Consider the following 20,343-nt stretch of genomic DNA (forward strand, 5'->3'; position numbering starts at 1 on the left):
AATGGTGCTTCAAGTTACAACCATTTTGAGTTACGTCCATCTTCTGGAACAGATTATGGTCGTACAGTAAATCGAGGCACCACTGTACTGCATGATTGCTCTCATCTCTCACACTAGTAACATCTTAGTGAAAATTACAGAACAATGCCTGGCAGCAATAATTAAAAGGGAATTGCCAGACATCCAAGCTGGTTTCTGTCAAGGTTGTGATACCCATGATCAGCTTCCAACTGTGTTGATCATGACAAACTATGCAGAATCCTAGAAGACCTTGGGGTGCCACTACATTTTGGTGAAGTTGGTGAAATCACTATATGATAATCAAGAAGCCATTGTAACAAATTTTATATGTAGATACTAACTGGTTTATGATTGATAAAGGTGTCTGGCAAGATCACATCCTGTCACCTTTCTTATCCAACTTGTATGCTGAAGTGATAATCAGAAAGCTGGAGTTAGAAAAATAAAAAATTGGGGTAAAAATCAGTGGAAGAAACTTAACCTTCAATAATCTTGGATATGTGGATGATACAACTCTCCTCTCAGAAACCCAGGAAGGTCTAAAGTACCTGATCATGAAACTCAAAGAAAAAAGTAAGAAGTTTGGCCTCTTTTTGAATATTAAAAAGACCAAACTCATGACAACTGCAAAGAATTGAAATATCAAACCGTAATTGGTGTAGAAGTGGTGTGAAAGAATTCATCTTTTTAGGTTCACTGGTCAATTAAAACGGTGATTGCAGCCAAAAAATAAAACATAGAATCATGCTAGGTTACACAGCAATGATGAGTATGAATCAAATATGGAAAAGGAAGGATGTCAGCTTGACGACCAAGTGCAGATTAGTTCATACCATCGTGTTTCCCATAACTACATGAATATCATCCAGCAGAGCTATTTTGGGTGGTCCGGGATCTTCTTCAACCGGGAAATCCGGTGAAGGTTCCGGACTACTCATCAGCTCACTGCGATGAGTTTGCCATTCATTTTGAGGGGGAAATCGCTCAGATTTGCAGTGGGTTGGACTTCACCATTACTGCAGAATCACAGGATGTGTCCAGTGTGCCGTGCTTAGGTCAAGTATTAAGGGATGAGTTTCAATTGTTGAGACCTGAGGATGTGCTTGGATCCGTCCGTTCTACCACCACTCCGCTCGACCCTTGCCCATCTTGGCTAACTGGAAGATCTGCCGGGGGGTTCGCACCTGGGTCTAGGAGGCCATGAACGCCTCTTTGAGAGAGGGAGTGGTCCCTACCACCTTGAAAGAGGCAGTAATTCGGCCACTCCTAAAAAAGTCTAACCTGGACCCAAGGCTGGTGGTTACTACCAAACCTCCCTTATTTGGGCAAAGTGTTGGAGCGGGTTGTGGCCGGGCAACTACAGGTGCTGTTGGACGAATTGATTTTCTGAATCCATTTCAATTGGGTTTCAGGCCAGGATTTGGTACGGAGACTGTCTTGGTCGCCCTGAACGATGACCTTTGCCGGGAGAGAGACAGGGGGAGTGTGACCCTGCTGATACTCCTGGACCTCTCAGTGGCTTTCGACACCATCAGCCATGGTGTCCTTCTGGTGCTGGGGGACAGTTGCTCTGTCCCATGGCGTTTATGACATGGAGTTCCTCAGGGCTCGATACTGTCCTCCATGATGTTTAGCATCTACATGGAACTGCTGGGAGAGATCATCAGGAGGTTTGTGATGAGGAGTCAGCAATAAGCTGACGACACTCCGCTCTATCTCTCATTTTCCACCAATCCAGGTGAGGCGGTTTCTGTGCTAAACTCGTGTCTGGACCTGATAATGGACTGCATGAGGGTTAATAAATTGAAACTCAATCCAGACAAGACAGAAGTGCTGTTAGTGGGTGCTTCGCTGTACAGGCTAGAGGCCATTTCCCTGCCCTGAAAGAGGTAACATTCCCCCTAAGTGACAAGGTCTGCAGCCTGGGGATGCTCTTGGACCCAGTCTAATTCTGGAAGCCCAGGTGGACTCAGTGGAGTCTCATGACTCAGTGGAGTCACATATGCACTGGTAACATCTCATATAGATTACAGCAATGCCCTCTACGTGGATCTGCCTTTGAAGATGGTCCGGTGACTGCAACTGGTCCAGAATCAAGCTGTGTGGCTGGTGAGTGGTGGGGCCACTAGGGGACACATCAAACCAATTCTGTTTAAATTACAGTGGCTACCAGTTGTTGCCGGGCTCAATTCAAAGTGCTTGTTTTGACATATAAAGCCCTAAACGGCTTGGGCCCTGGATACCTGAAGGACCACCTCCTTCCACATGAACCTATCCGGCAGTTAAGATCTAGCCGGGGGGGCTTTTGACCTCAAGGAGGTAAGAGGGACGGCTTGTAGACAAAGGGCCTTTTCAGCAGCTGCCCCCAGACTATGGAACACCATCCCAACTGAGATTCATCTGGCGCTGACGCTGATGACATTTCGGCACCAGGTCAAAACCTTCCCATTCCAGAAGTCTTTTAATTGAAATACAGTGGTGCCTCGACTTATGAACTTAATTGGTTCTGGAACTCCGGTTGTAACTCGAAATGGTCATAAGTCAAAGCACCATTTCCCATAGGAATACACTGAAATGCAATTAATCACTTCCATCTGAAGAAAAAAAATCACCAAAATAACCCAGAACAAAAACACTGCAAGACCCATCGGAAATGCGATTAATCCGTTCCAGCCGAAGGGGGGGGGGGAGCAAACAAACCGTGCAAGACCCTTCAGAAATGCAAAAAAGCAAAGCAGAAAGCAAACAAAATGTGCAAGACTCACCAGAAATGCAAAAAAGGCAAAACAGAAAGCAAACAAACCATGTAAAACCCATTGGAAATGCAAAAAAAACAAAGCAGAAGGCAAACAAACCGTGCAAGACCCATTGGAAATGCCAAAAAAAGCAAAGCAGAAAGCAAACAAACCGTGCAAGACCCATAAGAAATGCAAGAAAAACCCCAAAGCAGAAAGCAAAGAGACCATGCAAGACCCATCGGAAATGCAAGAAAAACCCCAAAGCAGAAAGCAAACAAACCATGCAAGACCCATCGGAAATGCAAAAAAAGCAAAGCAGAAAGCAAACAAACTGTGCAAGACCCTTCGGAAATGCAAAAAAAGCAAACAAACCCCACAAAACCCCTTGTAAATGGGAAAAAAGCAAAGCAGAAAGCAAACAAACCGTGCAAGACCCATCGGAAATGAAAAAAAAAAAAAACAAAGCAGAAAGCAAATAAACCATGCAAGACCCATTGGAAATGCAAAAAAAGCAAAGCAGAAAGCAAACAAACCCCACAAGACCCATCGGAAATGGGGGGGCCCAAAAGCAAACAAATCCTGCAAGACCCATCGGAAATGGGGAACCCAAAAAGCAAACAAACCCTGCAAGACCCATCCAAAATGGGGGAAAAAAACCAAAAGCAAACAAACCCCATAAGACCCATCGGAAATGGGGGGAAAAAACCAAAAAGCAAACAAGCCCCGCAAGACCCATTGGAAATGGGGAGGCCCCAAAAAGCAAACAAACCCTGCAAGACCCATCGCAGCATAGAAACATAACCACAACACCCAGCCCAAAACCATGCTGCAAGACCCACCCAGAACAATTTTTAAGAAGCAGAAAGCAGCACCTTACCTTACCAGGCAGTCTGAAGCTCCCTCCAATCGCACACTCTCTAACTCCTGGGGCGACAGAGCTACAAAGAAGCAACTTCTTCACCTGCCAACAGTTACCAATTTGAATTCCCCGCCTTTTTCCCCTGCCCTTTTCTGCTTGAAACTGGAAGCTCCGGCTGCAAGTCGAAGCAAAATTTTGCAGTCGGAGCTGGTCGTAACTCAAAATGGTCATATGTTGGGATGTTCATAAGTTGAGGCACCACTGTAATATCAACTATGGGTCCTGATGGCAATTTTTAGAGTATATATTTTAATTGTATTTTAATTATTTTATCTTTTTTACTGTATTTTAATTGTCTTAAGCCACCCAGAGACCTTTGGGTAGTGTGAGCAGCATATAAATTAAATTAAATTAAGTTAAAGAAATAAATACATATGGCTGTAAAAGTTGGATGATTAAGAAAATGGACAGAAGGAAAATGGATTCTTTTAAGCTATGGTGTTGGAGGAGGCTCTTGTGCATTCCATGGACTGCAAAGATGATGAATAAAGAAGTGCTCAAACGCATAAAACCAGACATGTCACTTGAAAGCAAAATAACAAAACTTAGACTTAGTTATTTTGGTCATATCATGCAATCTACATTACTGGAGAAAGATATTATGCTTGGAATGTCAGTGGTAAAAGACAACAAGGACACCAAAAAACGCATTGGTTGTATGTAATCAAAGCAAACAATGGCAAAAATATAAAGCAGCTGAAAGAAGCTGTACAAGATTGGAAATCATGGAAAGAGCTGGATCATGAAATCACCAAGGGTCAGATACAACTGAATGGATAATTTGATTAGGTATGGATTTTGTCCATCAGCGGGGGTAGACTTAATTATGTGGGAGGTGTCTTCCACTCTTAATTCTAGGTTTCTATGAAAATGACAGCAACAAAATGTTATTATCTTCATCTTCTGCTAGTGCATTTCCCACAATCATTTGTTTGGCTACTGGGAAAATGACACTGCATTAAGTGAGGTCTTCATTCTGATAGAGCAACACTCTTATTTAACAGTGAATAACAGTGACTTGATTTAACCAAGTCAGTGGTTCCCAACCTTGGGTAATCCAGATGTTCTTGGACTGCAACTTCCAGAAGCTTTCACCACTAGTTGTGCTAGCTGAGGGTTCTGAAAACTGCAGTCCAAGAACACCTGGGTTACCCAAGGTTGGGAACTATTGAGCTAAGACAACTATTATGGTCTACATTTTTCATCCCAATTAGACTATATGTACTGGATAAAGGGAATTTACGTAAGTGTTACCTAATGATGTTTCCATTTACATAATAAATCTACTATATTTGGGATTACCAATTGATTTAGCCCTGTTTTTGATCCAGTTTAGGATCTATCCTCAAATGAGGGCTATAGCCTAAATGCACCTGCAGTCCAGTAGTGAGGCCTGACATTTCAACTTTGAAATGTCAAAGACAACAATTAATATTTCCTATGCCTATTCAAGGATGAATATGTAGATATACTGTACAGCATCGTAGTTCAAGTGTTCATGATGGGATGTTAAATAGTATACATTTATAAATGTTCACACATGGATACAGAATAAACATCAGCATTACCCCCACAGTGACACAACATACAAGTCTGTATATAATAAATATCACAATGCTGGAATCTGACTAAAAAAAGGTCAGTTCTTTATGCATTATGGGACTGTACGTGGGATATAGGAATTCAGAACAGACAGTGCATATCTATTCTTCCACACAAAGTTCTCTCTCAAATAGTTTGAATTACTGAGTTCTAAAGAAAGAACTCAGTGACAAGAATAGCTGATTTAATTTTTTTAAAAAATGAAAGTAACTATGAGAAGACACATTTCTTCCAAATTACGAGACACATACTAGCTTAATTTACGTAGTATGGCCAATAGCGTTAACTTCTCAGATGTATACTAGTCATACTTTTTTGTAAAATGAACCATCCCATCACAACTTTTTCAGCACCCTGAAATTTGCAAACTTGCTTTTTAATTCACATTTTTAAAACTCTCTTACTTGCAAGTCTAATTAGAAAACACACACGCACATACACACACACACACACACACAAGATGAGATGGGAATCTCATCTTGTGTGTGTGTGTGTGTGTGTGTTTTCTGTGCCATCAAATCAGAACCAACTTATAGCAACTCTAATAGGACTTTCAATGTAAATGAGATGTTTAAAGAGTGATTTTACCAGTTCCACTCCTCCAGTGAGTTTCCATGGCATATTCAAACCCTGTCCTCCAGAGTCCTGGTCCCTGACTCTATCTACTACACCACATTGCTGAATCAGCTAGCTGCCTCTCCACTGTCCTTCCACCAGCAGGCCAAATTTTTCTCTGAAGACAGACTTATAGTAAATATCTGGCTGCCAAGGAAGATGTTTTCAATGAAAGATGTTATGCCTTGTACCTTTTTACTCAACAGTTTCAATATGAAAAATGTTTAAGGTTTTTTTAATATTTCAATTTACTGTATGTGTAAGTGGCTTAATATATGCCATTTAAATATTTTGTAAGCTGTCTCAGATGCCTTTATTGGAAGAAAAGTGGGCTGTAAACGAGTACATGTTTACTCTGATGCAAAATCTGTTAAGTTCAATGAGACTTCACACAGCACTGCAGCTATGTGCACTTTCCTTAAATTGATGAAATAAAGGTAACTTTAATTTATATCATTTAAAAAAATGAAAACTGTATAATTTATGTTTATTTTAATATATATTGCCCAGAGTAGTGATTTGCTAGATAGGTGGCATATAAATCAAATAAATAAATAAAACTATTGTGAGGGTGCCTAAGAATAAGGCACTGAGACAAAGAAGATTTTCTTAGGCATGGCCAGAAGAATTTATTAAATAGAATTCAGTCCTTTAAAATCCTACTTAATGACAATAGATTATTAAAACAGGTGATCACTTGAAAATATTCCTGAAAATATTCATTTGTAACAACATGTGGGTGCTCAGGAATCAATCAATACTAAATGAAAATGTGTACAAGTGTGAGTATGTATTGGACATTTTTGTAGACACTTTTCCTACTCCTACATATTGTACACAAATAATTTGTGGTTTTTTGCATAGCTGTTTAGTTCTAGTTTGATCTCTTAAGACATAGAATGTCTTATGTTTCTTGTACAGTACATCTTATTCACTTTTAGTCAGACTAGAGTATAAGCCTGTAGAAGGGACCTATCATACTCTTCACTTTTGCATAGAAAAGTGTCTGATTTTGAGGCACCTTGTAAATAATTGATACACATCAAAATATGTATACTGAACAGGCAAAATTCAATTGTTCTCCCAACTAGAATTGACCCACTGAACTAATGGGACTATATAAGTACTGCCTTTAAAATTCTCTTCATTCAGTGGATCTTCTCTAACAGAGACTAACAAGTGCCCTATGCCACTAATACAGAGAAATAATACCAATTAGCACTCCCAGCCTACTAACACTACTAACACGCATCCCTCCCCCCCTCCCCAGCAACGCTTTGTTTATCAGTATCATATGTTATAGTAGCAATAATGTATCAACATGTTCCACAAAACACCTTGGACACAATTCTCTGCAGAAACATACTCAAGACAATTTACCAACACCTTGTGTTTTGCCTCTGATGTAGTAAGATTTTATGATTCACTGATATCACTAATATTCATTTTTGTTACACCTGTAAAGATAGAACAAGTACAAGAAGATGGAAATTTAAAGGCTTTTTAACAAACATCTTCTTTCTTTTCTTTTCCTATCTGTGCCGCATCAAGTCTAGCAAGAGATTCATGACACCAACCAATGGCAATATTTCTTATAGAGAATTACTCAAAATAAATATGACTGAAATATTTTTGTCAGGACACACACTCAATTTTCTAAACTCAAATTCTTGCTGGGAATTAATTTTAGGTTGGCTATTTATAGTTTTCATTATGAATAGTGTCTTTTTTCATGCCACACATTTTCTCTATTTATCCTTATGCAAATAGAAAGAACCCCCTCCAGCATGGAGGCAACATACAAGAGCAATGGAAATTATCAATGGAAGCAGAATACTATTCACCACACAGATTATACAATATTCTCTCAGAAACTCTGTCTTCTTTTGGATTTTCCCCCTTCTCCAAAGGCTTGCTGAAGAAAGCTATCCACTCCCAGCAGCCCATTATGTGAATACACACTAAGGATGCCCCAGCCAGGCTTGTTGTTAACAAACTGAGAGAAGAAAAAAGCCTTTGCTGGAGTGAGTGTGAGTGTATGTGTATCTCTGTGGTGTGTGTGTTTCCTGGAATGAGCTTTGAGAGAGATACTACTGTATTTACAGGCATATTTACGCATCCCTACACATTATAGTTATATATATTTATATATTTTTCACTTATGGCTAGATATATATGTACTGAGTGGCCTTTCAAGGGAGGAAATGACTCTCAGTTTCCCGAAATCAAAGAGCCAACCACCCTGCGGCTCCTCCTCAACTCTCCCCGAGTGTCAGTTGCCCAGTCACATCATTTCCCCTACCAGTTCCTGTGAGGAAAATGACACACTCACACGCGCGTACCATTTCCCTGCCACCTCACACACAACCTCGTGAGAGGAAAGCCAAGGCTCCCCTCAAAGGAGCCTTCCACCTACCCAGCCACCCTCCCTTTCGCCCCCACGGCGGCCCAGGGGTTCATTTCCCCTCCCCTCCCCCTATTTCCCACCCCCCTCTCTCCCCCCACCGCCCGGCAACCCTCTTCCCTCCCTCAGGAAAAGGAAGCCATGTCCCCCACGATAGCAACATTACAAAATAGCCACACCTACCTGTCTTCTCGTGGTCATAGCCCACCACAATGAAATAATCGGCCAGCCTGGCCATGGCTAAGGAGAGCCTGCCTCGGCCCCCGTTAGCCCCGCCGCAGCTGACACCGCCGCTGCTCCCGGGAAGCTCAGCATCCTCCCCTCCGCTCCTGCGGCTGCTGCACAAGAAGGAGCAACAGCAGCACCTCAGCCATGTTGGACACACAGGCCCGCGATGCGCCTGCGCGCTCTCTCTCTCTTCCCCCCCCCCCGTCACCCGACCCGTTTACGATGCCGCTGTACTATGACCTCGGTGGGGCTGGGCGGAGGGTTGTGGGGTTTACAAACACAACGCGCCGTGGCCATACAACGAAGGTGCCTCCACAGTGAACGCTCAAGGGGGGGTGGAGTACGGAGAGGAGAGCGCCCCCCCCCGCCAGGGTACGCGTTAATAATAACGTAGCTGAATGTTGTTATGTGCTCTTTGGATGCCGTGGAAAGCTGAATTATGCGTCGCCTGCAACCCTCAAAACGGAAGGCGTCGTAAAGAATAAACCTCAGCCAACCTCTTACAATCTGGCGCTTCCTTCCTGTTTGGGAGCTCAACTTGAAGCAGGGTTTTTGCTCAAAGCGGAGGACGTTGGAGCCACAAGCCGCTTGCCCGCAGCTTCCCTGTGAGAGCCGCGCCGCCCAGCCAACATAAGTCCCACTTCAGGGAGACACTCGTTCCCCGTGGAAAAACGTTTAAGTTTCGCTTAAAGACCGGCGCACGAGTGTGTGTGTGTGCTGGAATTAAATAGCGCTACTGTTTGAAACCCTTTTCCTGAATGAGATGGAGCTTCAAATGTGGTCGCATTATGTTTTTAATAACTACCCTTTAGTAAGCTAAATTATAAATCATTCTTTAGCTATCCTGCGTGTTTGCATCGATTACGAGTAGGCATGCCACAGCTGAATTTTTTATGTATTATAGTACAGAACACATTAAAATTGCTGTACTACAGCCAAAACTGTGCTCATGATCCCGGGTTCAGTCCCAGGTAGCCAGCTCAAGGTTGACCCAGCCTTCTATCCTCCTCAAGTCGGTAAAATGAGTAGCCAGCTGGGGGGGGGGGGGGAGGCAATGTGTAGCCTGCATAATTAAATGGTAAACCACCCAGAGAGTTCTTTAAGCACTATGGGTGGTATATAAACAACACATTTTGATTTTGCTTTTTTGTTGTTGTTTAGTCGTTAAGTCGTGTCCGACTCTTCCTGACCCCATGGACCACAGCACGCCAGGCCCTCCTGTCTTCCACTGCCTCCCGGAGTTGGCTCAAATTCATGTCGGTAGCTTCAATGACACTGTCCAACCATCTCGTCCTCTGTCGTCCCCTTCTCCTCTTGCCTCCTCTTGTCTAGCTTTGTCATTGTCTTCCTCCCAAGAAGCAGGCATCTTTTAATTTCGTGGTTGCTGTCACCATCTGCAGTAATCATGGAGCCCAATAAAGTAAAATCTGTCACTGCCTCCATAGCTTCCCCTTCTGTTTGCCAGGAGGTGATGGGACCAGTGGCCATGATCTTAGTTTTTTTGATGTTGAGCTTCAGACCATTTTTTGCACTCTCCTCTTTCACCCTCATTAAGAGGTTCTTTAATTCCTCTTCACTTTCTGCCACCAGAGTGGTACCATCTGCATATCTGAGCTTGTTGATATTTCTTCCGGCAATCTTAATTCCGGTTTGGGATTCAACCAGTCCTGCCTTTCGCATGATGTATTCTGCATATAAGTGAAATAAGCAGGGAGACAATATACACCCTTGTCATACTCCTTTCCCAATTTTGAACCAATCAGTTGTTCCATATCCAGTTCTAACTGTTCCTTCCAGTCCTACATACAGATTTCTCAGGAGATAGATAAGGTGGTCAAGCACTCCCATTTCTTTAAGAACTTGCCATAGTTTGTTGTGGTCCACACAGTCAAAGGCTTTTGCGTAGTCAATGAAGCAGAAATAGATGTTTTTCTGGAACTCCTTGGCTTTCTCCATAATCCAGTGCATGTTAGCACTTTGTTCTCGAGTTCCTCTGCCCCTTCAAAATGCAGCTTGTACTTCTGGGAGTTCTCAGTCCACATACTACTGAAGCCTATCTTGGAGGATTTTGAGCATAACCTTGCTCGCATGTGAATTGAGTGCAATTGTACCGTACTTGGAGGATTATTTGGCACTGGCCTTCTTTGGGATTGGGATGTAGACTGATCTTTTCCAATCCTCTGGCCACTGCTGAGTTTTCCAAACTTGCTGCCATATTGAGTATAGCACCTTAGCAGCAGCATCTTTTAAGGTTTTAAATAGTTCAACTGGAATGCCATCACCTCCACTGGCCTTGTTGTTAGCCATGCTTTCTAAGGCCCACTTGACCGCTCTCCAGGATGTCTGGCTCTAGGTCAGCAACCACACTTTCTGGGTTGTCCGGGACATCCAGATCTTTCTGGTATACTGTAATTCCTCTGTGTATTCTTGCCCTCTCTTCTTGATGTCTTTTGCTTCTTTGAGGTCCCTGCCATTTTTGTCCTTTATCATGCCCATCTTTGCACAAAATGTTCCTTTAATACCTCCAATTTTCTTGAACAAATTTCTGGTTTTTCCTTTTCTATTATTTTCCTCTATTTATTTGCACTTTTCATTTAAGAAGGCCCTCTTGTCTCTCCTTCCTATTCTTTGGAAGTCTGCATTCAATTTTCTGTAACTTTCCCTATCTCCCTTGCATTTTGTTCCCCTTCTCTTCTCTGCTATTTGAAAGGCCTCGTTGGACAGCCACTTGGCTTTCTTGCATTTCCTTTTCTTTGGGATGGTATTTGTTGCTGCCTCCTATACAGTGTTACGAGCCTCCATCCATAGTTTTTCAGGGCACTCTGTCCACCAAATCTAATTCCTGAAATCAGTTCTTCACTTCCACTGTGTATTCATAAGGGATTTGGTTTATACCTGCCTAGCCTAGTGGATTTTATACCTGCCTAGCCTAGTGGCTTTTCCTACTTTCTTCAGTTTAAGCTTGAGTTTTGCTATAAGAAGCTGATGATCAGAGCCGCAATCAGCTCCAGATCTTTTTTGCTGACTGTATAGAGCTTCTCCATCTTTGGCTGCAGAGAACATAATCAATCTGATTTCGATATTGCCCATCTGGTGATGTCCAAGTGTAGAGTCGCCTCTTGTGTTGTTGGAAAAGAGTGTTTGTGATGACCAGCTTGTTCTTTTGACAAAACTCTATTAACCTTTGCCCTGCATCATTTTAAACTCCAAGGCCAAACTTCCCTGTTGTTCCTTTTATCTCTTGACTCCCTACTTTAGCATTCCAGTCCCCTAGAATGAGAAGGACATCTTTCTTTGGTGTCAGTTCTAGAAGGTGTTGTAAGTCTTCATAGACTTGGTCAATTTCAGCCTCTTCAGCATTGGTGGTTGGTGCATAAACTTGGATTACTGCGATGTTGAAAGGTTTGCCTTGGATTTGTATTGAAATCATTCTATCATTTTTGAGATTATATCCCAGTACAGCTTTTCCCACTCTTGTTGACTATCAGGGCTACTCCATTTCTTCTACAGGATTCTTGCCCTCAATAGTAGATATGATAATCGTCTGAATTGAATTTGCCCATTCCTGTCCATTTTAGTTCCCTGATGCCCAGGATGTCAATGCTTATACTTGCCATCTCCAGTTTGACCACATCCAGCTTACCCAGGTTCATAGGTCTTACATTCCAGGTTCCTATGCAGTATTTTTCTTTGCAGCATCAGATTTTCCTTTCACTTCCAGGAGCGTCTGCAGCTGAACATCCTTTTGGCTTTGGCCCAACCACTTTATTAGCTCTGGAGCTACTTGTCCTTGTCCTCCGCTCTTCCTCAGTAGCATGTTGGATGCCTTCCGATCTGGGGGGCTCATCTTCCAGCGTCATATCTTTCAGCCTTTTGTTTCTGTCCATGGGGTATTATTGGCAAAGATACGGGAGTGGCTTGCCAGTTCCTGCTCCAGGTGGATCGCGTTTAGTCAGAATTCTCCACTATGACCTGTCCGTCTTGGGTGTCCCTGCACGGCATAGCCCATAGCTTCTCTGAATTACTCAAGCCCCTTTGCTATGACAAGGCAGCAATCCGTTAAGGGGCTTTTGCTTTTAGTACATATATTTTTGGGTAACATTGTGTACATTGGCACGAATATACAGTAGATGGTTTATGGACAACTGATCTCCACAATTATGACATGAGATGCTTGCCCTGCTCAGTGCAGCACTGCCCACAGCAATGGATTTTTTCACGTTTTATCTGATTTTTTCACGCATATCTGTGTCCCATATCTGGAGGTGAAATCCTTAATCTTTGCTTCCTGTGAAACAAATGAGGTCAGAGGAAATTCAAGTGGCTAGAAACATTTGCTATCCACACTTGGGTGATGTTATCTGTTTCTGGGATTTTCCCTTTTGTGGTGTCACTTTGTGAATGGTAGTCGTGCTGGGGGATTCCTGTTCAACACCTTGACCATTAGTATCTCAACATTCCATGATTCCCCATACAATTTCACATATACATGAAAAACATGAAAGAAGCTATCCGGAATTTTGTGTGCTGATGATACCCAATCTGCTTTTTAAGATCTTCTAGGAGGCCATTCTCTCAGACCCCATTCACAAAGTGACACCTCACAAGGGAAAATCCCAGAAGCTGACGTTTTTTTCATCAATTAATCACTTTTCACTCAAACACAAAGCAAATATCAGGGCTGTTTTTCAACAAGTGTGAATGGTAGTGAGCAGAGAGGGTATCCTGTAGACTAGGGGCCGTTCCCCAGCACATGCCCTGGTGCTGGTCTGTGGCCTTGGCAGGACCAGACCACAGAGACATATCTCCTGCCCCCATGCACACCCACACACACGCACGGGTGCCCCACCCACCCCGCCCACCCCAAGTGCTCCCGCCCACCTGCACATGCACAACCGCATCCCCTGCCCACCTGCAAGCATGCCCCACTCACCCATGAGCACACCCCACCCATCCGCACATGTCAGATGCAGACTTGAAAACTACAGTCCAATTTCCAATCTTTTTCTTTGAATTAGGCAAGCTGAGGAAGAAAAGCTATATTGGATCGAAAGCTCTATGAATATGTTATGTGGAAGAGGTTGAAATTAGCAAAGAATGTCACTAATAACCAAGGTCAAAATCACCCATTGTACATGCAAGGAAGACAGTGAAAACAGACAAGGACAAAAATCAAGTCATTTGAAATTTGGTGTTGGTACAGATACTAAGGACAGTGAGAAAATAGTGTGTCAAGTCAAGCCTAAACTCTCACTCGAGCAAAAATAAGTCATTTGAGTCTATGCTACCATGCACATATGATGGAAATACAGAAATGACCAGAATAGACTATATTGCTGGGAAAAGTGCGGTGGAGCAGTAGGAAAAGAAGATCTAACATGAAATGGGTTGATTCAGTAAAGGAGATCATATACAGTATGTTAGTTTCCAAGATCTGAGCAGAACTCAATGGAAAATACAGTATTGTCAGGAAGGGGTGATGGCAGCAGGAAGAGAGAAGAACCTGCCAAAGTTGATTCTGATCTGACCTCCAGTTTTTATGTTAAAACCTTTTGCTTGGACTGCCATCCTTTTTAGAGTTACCTTGTAGAATGTGTTTTGTTAAGCTACCACACAGTCATAATACATTCAAACATAACTGGGCATCATAGGTGCACCAGCATTTACAAGTGCTCCTCATCCATCAAAGTCCCCTTCCATATCATCCCACAATAATAACATCTTACTCCAAGCTGCACATTTTACTTTTTAGTCTTGTGTCTCCCACTCTCACCATTACAACTGCATTTCTGTAACTTAGAATTTGTGTGTTTGCCCACTAGCTATTTCTGGCTTGTACATGTGCGGTAAGTTGCTTTTTGTGATGGATGGTAGGAACAGTGGGCATCCAAAACATTCAAGAGGAGCACTTTTCCTGAAGGCAATTCTTGGTTCTTTAAGCCAATCAGGGCTGAAGGACCTGACTGAAAAATTAGTGTCTGTTGTGACACATGCAGCCACTGAGTACAGTTTTAAAAGGAAAAGGAAAAAAAATGCAGAAGAACTAAATGGGAATAGAATAGAATAAAACTTTATTACGATCTAAGACCAGCCACAAATAAAACATCAAAATATATAAATATAGAGAGATTTACAAAAATATTGGGATAAAATGCAAATACTTGGTTCTGAGAACAACAACAGCATCAAAACATCTCCCCTAAAGCAATTCCAGAATTTCTGGCAAACCATGTTCTAACTACAGAGGCTCATCCACTTGTAGGGTCCTTTTTCTAATGCCATTGCAGCAGTGAAAAATTTGGCAACCCTATATGTAAGAATGGGATTGGAGTCAGACAGCAGCATGTGCATACATTGTTGCTCTATACAACCGGGAAATTAGCCAATCAGAGAGGAGACAAGTTCTTCACATACATCCTTGTAAAATGTGCACTGCAATAGGACATGTTCAATTGTTTCTATCTGCTCCGTTCCACATGGGCAAAGGCGCTCTGCCCAGGGGATCTTTTTATACTGTCCCTCTTGCACTGCTGAAGGCAATGCATTAAGCTGGGCCAGAGTAAACACCCTTCTATGCTTGGGCTGCTCCAACTGGGCAAAATAAGGTGCTGCTGTGACCTTATACGTATAGATTATCCTCCCTAAGGTAGAATTCTGGGGCACTGCTTAAATCATTTTGTCTCTCAATGTCCTCAATACACTGGTTGATTATTTTCTTTGCATGTTCCATTCCCATGGTTAACAGAGTCAACCTAGAGCAGGGGTCAGGGAATTTTTTTACCTTTTACCTCCCCCCCAAAAAAATTTATATAAGCCAACATTACCCCCTTGATTTGAAAGGAAGGAAATGATACAGTATTTGATGAAGCAACCCTTTTTCCCCCACCTTAATTCAAGCCTTGCCTGTTCTTTTCCTAGTTTAGAGTCAGTCTCTCTCTCACACACACAAACACACTTCCACCCACCCACCCTCCCTCCCTCCCTCCCTCCTTCGTTCCACCCTTTTTCCCTGCCTTAATTCAAGCCTTGCCTGTTCCTTTTTTCATAGTTTTGAGTCAGTCTCTCTCTCACACACACACACACACACACACACGTCCACACACCCACCCTCCATCCATCCATTTTCTCCATACATTTAAATAAGCTTGATGGAGCCCTCGGTCTCTCACACCTTCCTTCCCCTTGTTAACTTGATCCTTTCCTGCCTCCTGCTTGCTTGCAGTCATTTCCGGAGGAAGCAGTCATTCAGAAGCTCTGGATTGATTGATTGCCTGGGGCTAATCCACAGCTGTAACCAATCAAGCAGGATTATTCTCCGATCTCTGAAAGAACAGAGGATTTACAAGCGCCCTGCTGCAACCAAGGAAGTAACAGGGAGAGGTGGCTTACGATTTGAGGTTTGGCTGCAGAGGGTGGGGGTGGGAGGGGGTAGCCCTCTGCTCATTACCCCCAGGATTTTCACTTTTACCCAATTTAGGGTAATTTACCCCTGCTTCCCGACCACTGACCTAGAAAGACCCAAAGAGGCTATTTTTGTTCAATTAATTGAACCCATTTTGACTTTAAGGTGTCTTGCAGGATCAATGGTGCAAGACCAATAAGGAGATAAGAGATAAGACAGTCTGAGCCAGTACATGAAGATGGCAATCCATATCTTGGCTTCGATTTGAATTTGACCAGTTTCTAATCTTAGTTTTACATTGGTGACATCTCTGGGGACTCCTAACATTGCCCTCAGGAATTTTAATTGCACACGTTCTAAGGTTGCAATATTTGGGAAGGGGCCCAATTGGGAGCCATACAGTAGCTGGGCTACTGCTTTTGCGTGGAACAATTGAATGGTTGAAGGAATGTAATCCCCCCACTTTGTTCTCATAAATTGTAATATTGCAGCAGAACTTCTCTGGGCATTTAATGCCACAGAATCACCATGTGCTTTCCTAGAGCCGTTAGATTGGAAAACGACACCTAAATATTTGAATTGGTGGATCTCATCAATTCTATGCTGATTTATCATCCATGTTCACATTATTGGCCTTTTGGCAAAAGACATGATTTTTGTTTTTTGAAAATTAATTATCAGATCTTCCTGCTCACAATATACAGACAACCTTCACAAAGCTCTTCTAAGCTCAATTGGGGTCCTAGAGATGATAGCTGCATCATCGGCATACAGTAATGTTGTTATATGCCTTCCTGCGATTTTAGGGGGACGAAAGTTGATATTTTTTAACTGGTCCACCATAGAATCAATGTAAAACAAAAGTGGAGCCAGAAGGCAGTCTTGTTTGAATCCTTTTTGGGTTTGAATGGCCTTAGTAAGATGGCCGTATGCGCTACATCTTACTTTAAGTGAGGTATTTCTATAGAGAGCCTGAATAAGTTGAAGCAGACGCCTGTCAATATTAGAAGCCTCTATTTTTTTCCCATAATTTGACCCTTGATATTGAGTCAAAAGCTGCCTTGAGATCTATGAAAGCTACATGGACTGAGGTTGCTTTATCAGAGGTATATTTTTTCGATAAGATGTTGTAATACCAAGCATTGGTCAATGGTAGATCGACCTTCCCTGAAGCCTGCCTGCTCTTCTGCAAGTATCTTATCCTGCTCCAGCCAATCTTTGAATTTCCAATATAAGTGCCTGGTATATAATTTACAGATTGTGCTAAGGAGACTAATAGGCCTGTAATTTACAGGGTCATCTCTCTTTCCTTTCTTAAAAATGGGGATTATGATCGCAAGTCCCCAGTTTTCTGGACTTCGGCCAGTAGCATCGATATACGTGAATAGCGATGGTAGAACCGAAGCCCAAAATTCTAGATTATTTCTGACCACCTCTGGAGGAATCAGATCTTCTACAGGGGCTTTCCCCATTTTCATCTGGGCTATTTTGTGTATTTCAGAGGTTGACACAGGTGACCATAGTGGAACATCTTCAAGTGTGCTATTCTATCTCAACTGGGCCTCATCTGCATCTTTATATAAGTCTCGAAAGTGCTTCTCCCATGTCTCTGGGTGGATATAACAACCTGGGAGTGTAGGCCCAGAGGTTGGAGAGATCTTTATCAGCCACCAGAACAGAGTCAAGTCCTTAGATTTTGCTGCTTACTTACCTGGCAGGGGAGATACCATGATCATGAACTAAATGGGTGCATGTTATTTGGCTGTACAAAATATATGAGAGTAGATTGCAGAGAACAGCAATAGCATGGTGAAGACACTGTGGCAAGTTTGTGCTGAGTAGAGCTGAGCAGAGGGGTGGGAAAGAGAGAGATCAAGACTATGTGTGATCAATTCTTTATTTAAAATATTTTTACTCTGCCTTTCTCCTAAGAAAGTACTCAGTGTGACTTACATCATTAAAACACAATATTAATACTAAAAGCAATTAATTATTCAAATATTAAACAAATTAATAACATATATTAAGAATGTTAGATAAAGCATTACTGAAACAGATTTAGAAGCAACAAAATACAAACCATATCATTCTAAAACGTCTCTAAGACAGCAGTCACTAAGGAGAAGCCTGCTTGAAAACAGAGATCTTCACGCCGGACAGCAATGATGGAAGGGAACTCCAGAGTCTGGGAGCAGAAAAGGCAGCGAAGGCCGTCTCCTGTGTCCCCACCAAGTGCAACTGTGAGAATCGGTGGGCAGAGAGAAAGACCTCCCCTGATTATCTTAACATCCAGGCAGGCTCACAGTTGAAGATACTGTCTTTGAGATAGCTAAGGCCTAAGCCTTTGTGGATACATGTGTGGAAAAAAAGAAACATACATAGAAAAAGATCAACCCTGCCAGCACAGCCTTGCAACCATCCACTTGCCAGATGTCCAGCTTGCTCAGAATGCAAATATTGGATTGATGTTCAGCAATATCCGGAGAGTCACAGGCTCAATACTTTTAAACTGGTGGCCTGAGAATGTTTCTTTGGTGTTACTCTCTGGACAGACATCCCCTAATCCCCTGCTTTGCTCTTCTGGCATTAGGTCTGTTTTTGGTTACATCATTTCGTGTTTTGCTGGTGGAACACAGCAATTGATTTCAGAGAGAGGTGCTGTTCCTTGGTGCAGTTCTGTGGTACAGAAACATCCCAAACCTCTGTTTTGTACTACTATCTGTGATTGCCTTGTTCTTTGTGGCATCTAAATGGAACAAGACTAATATATGAACACTGAGAATATGCTCTGATGGAAGTAAGGCACAATTTTACTTTAAAATGGATGGTGATTTTGGCTTAAGCCCTTATGCCCTTCAGTTTGACAGTTTACACCCATTGTCTTTTATTATTAAGAAGTTATTGACAGCAAAGAAACAGATCAGTCCTTTTCAGGATTATTTTTTTTCACCACAGCCTACTGTAATCTGTTGCAGACTCAAATCATACAGAACACTTGAGAAGCTTTTTTAAAAATACTGATTTTTGTGGCTCTTGTTCCTGACTGAAGGAAGAGATCTACAGTCCAGCTGTATATGTGATAATTTGCAGAGAGATCCAGTCCTGTATAGTATAGGAGTAAGCTCCACTGATCTCAGTATGCCTTTTGTCTGAGTGGATATGCACAGAATTTTACCATTAATGGATCTGTCTGATTCTCAAGATGCACTTACAAGGAAGTCCTACAATGCAACTCTAAAAATACAATTCAGAGCAGGACAAAAACAGTGAATGGTATACATGTGATTAAGTCATATAACAAGGGTCACCAACTTGTGGCCCTTCAGTGGGGTGTAATTGGACAACAACTCCTGTCAGCCCTAACCAAGATAGGTTAGAGATTATGAGAGTTCTAACTCGACAGTATCTGGAGGGCCATAAATGGTCACACTGGGCTTACAGATATGGCTAAGTGATCTGCAATGCATCTGATACAGCATCAGCATGAAACCAGAATGGGAAAGGGCAGATTTATTACTACGTACTCTACATGGAATTGTACAGCGCACTGTACAAAAGAGCTGGATGATATGAACTCTAAGCTAGGGACATCGTCTGTACGATTTAAGGTTCTGTCATCTTAAACTGGATCAACTGTATTGAAGTGGAAACTGGGGTTTGAACAGAACCAGATTAAACAAACTGTAAACTACAGTCGTAATTCTTCTCTAGACCAATGGCATTCCTTTGAAGACTGTTGCATAAATGCAAAGCTGTCTGGATTCACTTGTTTTTCAGACTGCAGGCTATAAAGATAAAGACACAGAGCGATAACGGCACAGTACTCATTTAAATTATTGCAATAAGAACTGCATCAGTTGCTGGTCTATTTATTGTACTCTTAGATTGCTCAGTAACCCAGGTTTTCCAGGCAGTGTTAAAAATATGGTATCAAGTAATAATACATTAAAATAATGACTGAACGAGCAGCAGAGAATATAATATTTTAACATAAAAACGAAAGTGGTACAGTACAAGCAACAGGAAAATAGTATCAAGGTATAGAAGTACTAAGATAGTCAGCGATAACACTGGAAGAATAAAAAGGTCTTCACCTGGTATATTTAAAAAGTACATAATGTAGGTTCCAGGCAAGTCTCTCTTAGGAAGGCATTGCATGTGGGGTGCAATCAATAAAATGCCCTCCCTCTTGTAGCTACCCATCCTGCTGCATTTGGGAGAGGCCCTTGGAGGAGGCCTCAGACAACAACCTGAGGATCCAGGTAGGTAAGCAGGATATTATGTAAGTTAAGATAGTAAAAACAAAGTGGAAGTTTTAGAAGTGGGAAAGGAAGACTAACAGAAAGTGCACATGTTAATAGAAAGTGCACATGCAAGGGTAATCATGCAGTGTTTCCCCCTTTTCAGAAGGCCG

At 42.2% G+C, this 20,343-nt stretch overlaps 1 protein-coding gene across 5 annotated transcripts in view; it reads right to left on the reverse strand.

Moving 5' to 3' along the window:
- Positions 1 to 8,733, reverse strand: part of SBF2 (SET binding factor 2) — a 402,592-nt gene extending 393,859 nt beyond the window's left edge. For 3 of the 5 annotated variants that reach the window (XM_020789927.3, XM_020789926.3, XM_072985762.2), the window contains exon 1: positions 8,483 to 8,693. In XM_020789927.3, coding sequence (XP_020645586.1) covers positions 8,483 to 8,537 — 55 coding nt within the window. In that variant the 5' untranslated portion in view covers positions 8,538 to 8,693. Of the gene's footprint in view, positions 1 to 8,482 lie in introns of all 5 variants that reach the window. The other 2 variants (XM_020789925.3, XM_078383930.1) reach the window with 2 other exon arrangements.
- Positions 8,734 to 20,343: the final 11,610 nt, after the last annotated feature.

This window comes from Pogona vitticeps, chromosome 1, assembly GCF_051106095.1.
Source record: "Pogona vitticeps strain Pit_001003342236 chromosome 1, PviZW2.1, whole genome shotgun sequence".
NCBI classification, from domain to species: Eukaryota; Metazoa; Chordata; class Lepidosauria; order Squamata; family Agamidae; genus Pogona; species Pogona vitticeps.